The 9,580-nt window shown below is 40.4% G+C and overlaps 1 protein-coding gene across 1 annotated transcript in view; it reads left to right on the forward strand.

Annotated features, from left to right (window-relative positions):
* Window positions 1-5,089: 5,089 nt before the first annotated feature.
* ENPP4 (ectonucleotide pyrophosphatase/phosphodiesterase 4 (putative)) overlaps window positions 5,090-9,580 on the forward strand; it is a 20,821-nt gene continuing 16,330 nt past the window's right edge. The window contains exons 1-2 of the mRNA XM_006860604.1: window positions 5,090-5,915; window positions 7,629-7,799. Coding sequence (XP_006860666.1) covers window positions 5,090-5,915; window positions 7,629-7,799 — 997 coding nt within the window. The remainder of the gene's footprint in view (window positions 5,916-7,628; window positions 7,800-9,580) is intronic.

A 9,580-nucleotide genomic window follows, 5' to 3' on the forward strand; every position in this document is an offset into this window, starting at 1 on the left:
GTTTAAAAAGGTATTTAAGATGAATAAGTAATGCATCTTGCAAAATTCTATCATATAAGCTCCGTCATAACTTCTGTTACTAGGGCTATGTTTTTAAACTGCTGATTCTTCCTCTTTGTTTCTAACTTTCAAATTCCAGTCACCAGTAATTATCAATGCATCTTAATTGCATGTTTGATTAATTTCAGATTGAAGATGTTGGTAGAATTTTTCTGTTTTATTGTCATTGACTGCAGTGATTGGTGCGTAAATTTCCTTGTAGGTGTGTGGGTATATCTTATAGACAGCATTTTACTTCAAGATGGATCTTGAAATACTCTTTTGACAGTGAATGTGAGGTCATTCCTCTTGAATTTGCCATTCCTGGCATAGTAAGCTATATGATTATTTGATTCAAAATAGCCAATTCCAATCCACTTCAGCTCACAAATGCCTAGGATATTGATATTGATCTTTATGTGTTCCATTTAAATTTTGATGACTTCCAGTTTTCCTAGATTCATACTTCGTATATGCCATATTAATGGATGTTTGCAGCTCTTTCTTCTCGTTTTGATTTATGCCCATCAGCACATGAAGGTCTCGAAAGCTTTGCTCCATCCTCGGCTTTAACATCAGTTATCGCTTTGCAAGATAAGCACTGGCCTTCTAACTGCAAGGTTAATAGTTCAAACTCACCAGTCACTCCTTGGAAACTCTATACAGGGTCATTACAAGTCGGAACCGACTCGACAGCACTTAACAACAACATACTTTGATGGGACAGCTCTTCCCTAGTCATATCTTAAGTGCTTTCCAACCTGAGGGGCTCATCTTTTGGCACTATATCAGATAGCGTTCCACTGCTATTCATAAGGTTTTCAGGGGTTAAAAATTCAGAAATGGTCCACCTCTCCTTAGTCTATCTTAGTCAATAAACTCAGCTGGAACCTGTACACCACGGATGACCTTGCTGGTATTTAAAATATTGGTGGCCTAGTTTCCACAATCACAGTAACACACAAACGACAAAAATACAACGTACTGACAGAGAAGTGGTGGAAAGAGCTAAAAAATACTTGTAAAAAATACAGGTTCTTAACCACTATCCTATACCTATATACTAATGCAGAAAGTTCTAGATGTAGAGACTATACATTTACACTTTAAGCGTCCCTCCTAAGGATTCTTATATCTACTCTGCTATATGCGGTGTTGTAAAGGACTCAGGGCATGTCAGTGTGACTGACTGAGAGGATGGTAAAGCTGTGTTAAGGAGGGGACTAGGGAACTATAGAAGGAGGGCAGATTTGGAGGTGTCAAGAATGCATTCAGGTTTGACGTGCCAGTAGAACACGAACACCTATGTGTCAGTGGAATTTTTTGGGAAAGAGGTATTTAGGGAAAGAGCCAGGACAACAAATAGTGTTTTGTGTTTCATAGATTTATGAGTATGTTTTCTTCTTGAGAAAATATTGTGTTATATACTTGCTGTTTTAAGCTGACTCTGTGATTAGAAAAAAGTATTTGAGTGCAGTGAAGCAGTTATACACAGAGAGAAAGTAGAGCATTTATTCATTCTTAAGCTTTCATGGAATCCTTAGTTGTAGGCTAAGCACTGGACTGGTAACCTCAAGATTGGCAGTTCAGTCCTACCAGTTATTCCCCAGAAACCCTGTACGGGGTCACTGTGGATCCGAACCTACTTGATGGCATTTAACAACAAGCTTTCGTGGAGACCGGCACGCTCTTGACGTGAGCTCTAAGACTGCTGAACTAGGGGATGCTAGTGTTGTCTGGTGAGTCCAGCTGGGACTGTCTGGGAGGAGACAGGAGTTGTAGGTAAACACTGTGTCAGGGGCCATACTTGAGAAGCGAAGCTCCACCGTCTACACTGAGCTTAAACTGGTGTTCTATGCGAGCTGTATGCCTCTCTTACTTCTCAGTAGGCATCAGGGGTTGTCACTTTTTCCTTTGGAGAAGTGGTTTGATTTTCTTACTCTGCACGGTTCCTGGTTTCTTATAAAGACCCTGGCAAGGCCAGTCATGGAACACACTGAGAAGACAGCATGTCCCATGTTAAAATGCTGCAAGTTTTTCAGACCTACAGATCCTTTACAAATAAGATTGTGTACCTTTGATTTTCAAAAATTTAAGTCATTAAAAAGGAAAAAATGAAGTCATTGGTTTCTTTGGGATGGGGAGGAGGAGGTGACAGTTTCAATGATAAGCTTCATTATTATCAGTAAGTATAAGAATGAATGACTTAGTGCACGTATCATTTAGCTGGTGTGTTTGGACCAAAAAAAAGAAAAAATCTAGTTGGGATACAGATGGCTAGTCAAGAACTTAGTAGTTAATAACCCTGCTAGTTAGAGCTCTGCCTTTGTTCCAGAGCCTCTGTGCTGAAATCCTCATAGCCGTCTCGCACACTCGCCTCACTGCTGCTCCTGGCTGCGCCCACGCTGACTGCTCTGCAGCAGTGAATTAACACTCCTGACTCTGACCACAGCCCGGCAGCCTTGTCATTTCCACAGAACGCTCTGAAAACATCGCTTCTTTGACTTCACCACAACTACACGTTTAAAACCTCTCTACTCCCACGTCTACATCAGCTTTAGTTTAATTGCTGCAGATCAAATTTCAGCCACACTTTTGTCAGTATCTCCACCTTCTTCATCATTCTTCAGTAACTGATAACATCTCAAGCCTGTTTTGTTCATGCCTATGCCAGGGACAAAGAGAAAAATCAGTCAGCAGTGTCACTATAAACATTAATGCTACCAGCTGTCATCTCATTGCCAGTTCATCTTCCTTGCTCGTAGTCTTTCATTCTCCAAACTTCACAGCACTTACAAACTGGCTATTTCTGACATTTTTCATGTTCCTAAAACTCAACCTTTCATCACCCTGCTGTAGTTTTTGGCTAAGTGCAGTCAGTTCCAACTCATTGTGACCACTCTGTATATGGTTTCCAAGGCTGTAAATCTTTGCGGGAGCAGAAAGTCTCTTTCTTCCACAGAGTGGCTTTTGGTTTAAACCACTGAGTTTGTAGTTAGCAGTCCTGTGCTTATCCTAAAGAGCCTTCATTATCCTTGTTGTTGTTCCCAACTCAGCTGCCCTGTCTAGAGTTTCCAAGGAGCTTCTGGTGAGTTTGAACCAGCGACCTTGCAGCTCAAACTGACCTTGTGTTCCAGTGCTTACCCTACAGCAAGCACCACATCAGGACTTCCTGCAACCCAAGAGACAGTAGCTCCCTTCACCTCAAACCTGTTAGCATACCTATCCTTTGCTCCTTCTTTCCTGTTAAAATGAGAAAGATGTCCTGGCTATCAAAAGCAGTGCATTCTACTGAAGTCAAAAGATCAACTATCCCATTGTCTTAGGAATCAAAGAAGGTAGAGATTGAACTCTGACAGGTTTATTAGAGGAGCGTTGTTTTTGTAATCAGTGGATAATACAAAATAAAGAATAATCAGAGATAGTCCTGAACCTGTGATATTAGGGAGAACTGTTGTATGTCTAACCTGTCAAAGGGGACTTTAGGGACATGGTGATAAAATTCATTTCAACTGCTGCTGGAATTCTTCAGAAGACACTGCGACAGCCGAGTCCCTGCAGGTTGTGTCTATCTGTTAGTCACCTTGTGTGGAAATTGGGGCAGATACAGACTGAAGTGGCGCTTTCCTTAACAGCATTTTCTTACTCCTTTTTAAATTTTAATGCCAATGTTTTTAGCAAGAACTTGTGAGAGAATTTCTCCCTTCCATATCTGTGGATTGAAGGAACTCTGGTAGCGTAGTGGTTACGAATCGGGCTGCGAACCACAAGGTCAGCAGTTCGAAGCTGCCAGCTGTTCCGTGGGAGAAAGATGAGGCTTTCCGCTCCCGTAAAGATTTACAACCTCGGAAACCTTGTACAGGGTCGCTATGGGTCGGAATGGACTCGACGGCAGTTAACAACAACATTTCTGTGGTTTAAGAAGAGTTTAGGACACCAGTCATTAACCCAAACCAATAAAATATCTTGGTACCACTGAAAGCTTGGCACTATTCATATTTTGGAGAAAGGCATATACCTGCTTCTCACTTATCAACATAGTTCAGTTCCAAAGGCCAGAGCATTGTGCAAAAGCCACATTATGTGAGGAGGAGGTGGGCGTGGCTCCTGCCACCAGGGCTGGGGCTCTTGTAGATCTGGGGCCCAGCTGGACCAGGAGCACAGTGAGCACCCCAAGGAAGCAAGGGGCACGTTCCCTCCTCGGTTTGGAGGGCTTGGAATCCCAGAGCCTGGAGACTAACAACTTCTGGGAAGGGAGCTCAGTAGCTGGCCTGTGCTGGAGAAGCAGGTGACCGGCTTCTGCTACAGCCTCAGGTTCCAAATTACTCCCAGTATCTTCCTGCTTCAGGAGTTGGTCCCTCTAGGGTGCTTTAGTAGAGGGGGCAGCAGCAGCAACCTAGACACCCGCCCCCAGCCGTTCATGGGCCCTTCTCAGAAGGGCTTCCTCAAAATTTGCCTCAGTCACCTCTTAGAGCTAGAAACTCTTGCTTCGCCAGTAGATGTTGGACTAACAAGAGGCCTTCTGGAGAGTTGGCTGCCTCAACTGCAGACATGGGTAGTTCTGAGAGAGGAACCCCAAATTAATGCACAAAATGAGTTGATAGTATATTCTTTACTATTGCAGCAAAGGAGAACTGCCATATAATGAGATATCGGTAAGTGAGGAGTAGGTGTGCTTTTGTTTGTTAATCTATTTGAATCAAACCTTTAGAATAAGATGAGCAAGGCAGCCAAACAGGAGTGCTTATGTGGAGTATAAGACTGGCCTATTTTCCCTTCAGAATGTAAGGATGGAGTAAGAAATACATAAATAGGAAATGAGACAAATAACCAAGCTGGCTTTATTACATTATCTTTTAGTAAATGACATAGTGCAGTTTTTAAAGTTTATATAGGAAAGCTGGCATATGCTGATAAATGTTGATTCATTTTTCCTAATGGTTAAAATTCTGAAGCTTTAACTGAAACCAAATATACTACTTATAAATGATGTGTTTTTGGTTTTTTTTTATTGTAGGAATACTGATTGCTGTTCTTCAATATGTTCATAATGAAGTTATTAATAATACTTATATTTTCTGGACTCACAACTGGTTTTACAGAAAACTCTTCTTCTAGTTACCCATCCAAGTTACTATTGGTTTCCTTTGATGGCTTCAGAGCTGACTATCTACAGAACTATGACTTTCCTCATCTCCAGAATTTTATTAAAGAAGGAGTCTTGGTAGAACATGTCAAAAATGTTTTCATCACAAAAACATTTCCAAACCACTACAGTATTGTGACAGGCTTGTATGAAGAAAGCCATGGCATTGTGGCTAACTCTATGTATGACGTAGTCACAGAGAAACATTTTTCTGACTTTAATGACAAGGATCCTTTTTGGTGGAATGAGGCAGTACCTATTTGGGTGACCAATCAACTTCAAGGAAATAGATCAAGTGCTGCTGCTATGTGGCCTGGTACCGACGTAGCCATTCACAATGTCACACTTTCCTATTTCATGAATTATAATGCTTCCGTGTCATTCAAAGAGAGACTGAATACTATTACTGCGTGGCTGAGCAATTCAGACCCACCAGTCACCTTTGCAACCCTCTATTGGGAAGAACCAGATGCAAGTGGCCACAAATATGGACCTGAAGATAAAAAAAGCATGAGTACAGTATTGAAAGAAATAGATGATCATATTGGTGACCTAGTCCATAAACTCAAAATGTCAGGATTGTGGGAAAATCTTAATGTGATCATTACAAGTGATCATGGGATGACCCAGTGTTCAGTGGAAAGACTCATAAATCTGGACGACTGCATCAATCGTACCACATACACTCTTATAGATCTTACCCCAGTTGCAGCAATACTTCCCAAAATAAGTAAGTGAACTTTTAGCCTAAGGATGTTGCTATTTGAATGGGAGTACTTGATTGGTGGTGGTGGTGGTGGTGGTGGTGGTGGTGGTGGTGGTTATGTGCTGTGGAGTTGATTCTGACTCATAGTGACCTTACATAGGGGTTCCGAGGCTGTAAATCTTTACCGAACCAGAGAGCCTCATCTTTCTCCCATGAAACAGCTGGTAGTTTTGAACTTCTGACCTTGAGATTAGCAGCCCAACTCATAAGCACTATGCTACTAGAGCTCCTAAAGATTGAGGATGGGCAAATGTGTAGAAGAATGAAGCTCTGGCTTTTTGTAGTTCAGGACCACATAAAGTTACATTAACTTGAGTGGACTATGTGTTTTGTCCCATAGTTTACAAATTGCAGGCAGTTGGATACAGCTTTAGCTTCCAAGTAGTTATATATGTTTATTCTTAAAGATATATTGGATTTTTATTTGAGATATACTTTCATTTACTGATTTTTAAATAAGTTTATGTTTGCTTGGAAAGCTAGACATGAAAATAGTCGCCTTTCTATAAAAATCCACCAAGGATAATCCACAGAATGAAAAAGAGACATAGGTGTGCATACACATGTGTATCTATGGTATATGAGGGTAAGTCACAAATTTTCTGCACTCTTGCTGTAGAATTTATTTTAATCAACTTTTAGAAAAGACAAATATATCATTTTTAATATAATCTCCTTAAACCTTGTACAGTTTGTCAATCTCTCAACAAGCTTTTGTGTTCCCTTATTTAAAAATGTTCTAGGCTGAGCCGTGAGCCTCTTCACTTCTTCATCAGAGGTGGACCTTCATCCTCTAAGGACTGCTTTCAGGGGACCAAACTGGTGAAAGTCTGATGGAGCAAGATCAGAACTATGTGAAGGATGCTTTAACACCTCAAAATGAAGTTTTTGCTGAGTGTCCACAGTGTAGGCAGAGGTGTGTGGCCGTGCATTGTCATGCAAGATCACAAAGTCCTTGGTTAGCAGTCCTCTGCGATTAATCCAAAGTTTAGGCTTCAAGCTCTTCAGTGAGCATCTCACTGTAATGAACAATGTTGATTATTGAATGTTTTTCCTGACAATGTTCCAATTCTCAATTATTGAAAATCCCAGAAAACTGTGAGCATCAATTTTCCAGCTGATGGTTGACTTTTGAACTTTTTCTTGGTCAGCGATTGAGTTATGTTTCTATTCCATACTCTGCCGTTTACTCTCAAGCTTGTAGTGAGGAATCCATGTCTCGTCACCAGTATTGATTTTTTTAAAGAAATTTCTTTCTAGTATCAGTCCAAGTTTTGTTTGCAGATGTCCAAACACTTCTGTTTATGCTCTTCTGAGTTGTTTTGGTACCCATTTCATGCAAACTTTTCAAACCCCAAGTATGTTGTGGATTATTGCATAGGCAGAGCCATGGCTGATTTGCCTCATAATCTATTATCACTTGTCTGTTTGACAGAATCTTTTCACGTGCACACTCAATGTTGTCATCAGCTGTGGACATGGACAGGCATTTTAATATAGCCAGAGTGCAGAGAATTTTTAATTCACTCTCATAAAAAGGTGCTGTTTCTTAAGAATCAACAGTGACATCATAAGTGACATTGTTCAGAATATATTTCCAGTTACGCAAAACTTTTGTTTTTCTTATCAGCCAACCATGACCTCTTCTCTTTTTGCTATTTTTGTTTTTTCTTCCAGATACAACACAGATTTATAACAAATTGAAAATGTGTCACCATCACATGAATGTTTATCTCAAAGAAGATATTCCTGCCAGATTTCACTACCAACATAATGATCGCATTCAGCCTATTATTTTGGTTGCTGACGAAGGCTGGACAATTGTGCTAAATAAAACATTAACAAAATGTAAGTATTATTTAGGGTATCTCCCTTGTATGTACCTCACAACTGTGACATTGTTCACCATGGTATGTCCTCATGTGGCACCGTGGGATAAAGCACTGGACCGCATGGTGGGTTTGAACCACAGGGTTGTTGGTGTTTCAGACTCCCCAGCTGCCCCTTGGTAACCCTATATATAGAGTTGCTGGGAGTCAGAATTGACTAAATGGTACTTAACAACAACACTGTGATAGAATCTGCTCAGCTAGGTAATGTTTAAGTATTCATTCAACAAGGCACTGTAGGACAAGCACTGGACTGCAAGGTCAGTTTGAGCCGTAAGGTTGGCAGTTCAATCTCACCAGCCGCTCCTTGGAAACCCTATACAGGGTTGGAACCAACTCAACAGCACTTAGCAGGACTCCTGGTGTGGCACTGTAGGATCAGCACTGCACTGTGAACCACCAGGTTGGCAGTTTAAACTCACCAGCTGCTCCTCGGAATACCTGGGTCGCCATGTGTCGCAGTTGATTAGGAAGGCGCTTAACAACAGACATGATTGAATCAGCTCAGTTTTCAGCTAGATCATTTTCAAGAATTCACTTGAAGCAGTTTACAATAGCAGCAGTTTCCCCTCAGACTGGAAAGTTAGTTGACCAGTTAGGATAAGAATACAGTTTTACTTTTTTACTAAAAAATCAGGTTCTCCTGATTTATAGAAAATAAAGAGAGAAGTGAAGAAACAAAGTAGAAAGGGCTTGTTGCTGTTACCTGTCTTCTTCCACCCTTGACTCTTGGTGACCCTTTGTACATCAGATCACTGTCACTACAGTGCCATGCATGGCAAGAATTCTGACACTGAGCCTCAGTGACTTCAAAAGGGAATTAACTATTTCAAATTCCTATTTTATTTTCTTGTTTTAAAAAAAAAATTTGCCCAACAAGCCGTAAGTCCCTTCTTAGTGGTGAAATAATTAGCACAAATGCCACAAGTATTTATATCACTGGCATTACCAGAAATTAAACAAACAAAAAAATCAACGAAGTAAATAAAGTACATGTACCGAAAGCTCTTCTAAAACTGTGGAAAATTACAGAGGAGTGTTATGGGTTTCCCCCCATTTGGTACTTGTTTATCCTTATTTTACATTCAGTTTGAATTCTTTCTTAATCCTGGTTTTGTGATCAGAAAACTTGTTTTATAAAGGACTAGACAGTAAGTATTTTAGGCTGTAGGACTAGCTGGTTTCTGTCACAGCTCCTCAGTTCTGCCTTTAGAGTTCAAAGGCAGCGGTGGACTACATGTTAGTAAATTGGCCTGGCTGCGTCCCAGTGTATAAACTCTGTGTATAAAAACAAGGCCAGCTGAAGTTAGACCTCTGGTGATTGTTTGAAAATCACTGATTTGTGGCACATCAAAAGCATCAGGCAGAGAGACCAAATAGTCGAAGGAATTTATATACTACTTACATACTTACACACTTATTTGTTATTTTATATACTCATTGATGCAAACATGAAAAATACAGAAAAACCGGGAAAAGAGAACAAAAACTATTATTTCCATAATACAGTAACACAAACATGTTTATTGTGAATTGTGCTGTAGGATAAGCACTATGGACTGCTAACCACAGTTCAAACCCACCAGCCGTTACTCAGAAAGCCTATTACAAGGTCACTCTGAGTAAGAGCCAACTTCACAGCACTTAGCAACAACAACATGTCTGTTTTATTAAAAAGAAAGGAAGGAAGATAGAAAGAATAGAAAAGGACAAAATGGGTGTCAGACAAGACTCTGAAAC

Source organism: Chrysochloris asiatica, unplaced genomic scaffold (assembly GCF_000296735.1).
Source record: "Chrysochloris asiatica unplaced genomic scaffold, ChrAsi1.0 scaffold00038, whole genome shotgun sequence".
In the NCBI taxonomy this organism is placed as follows: domain Eukaryota; kingdom Metazoa; phylum Chordata; class Mammalia; order Afrosoricida; family Chrysochloridae; genus Chrysochloris; species Chrysochloris asiatica.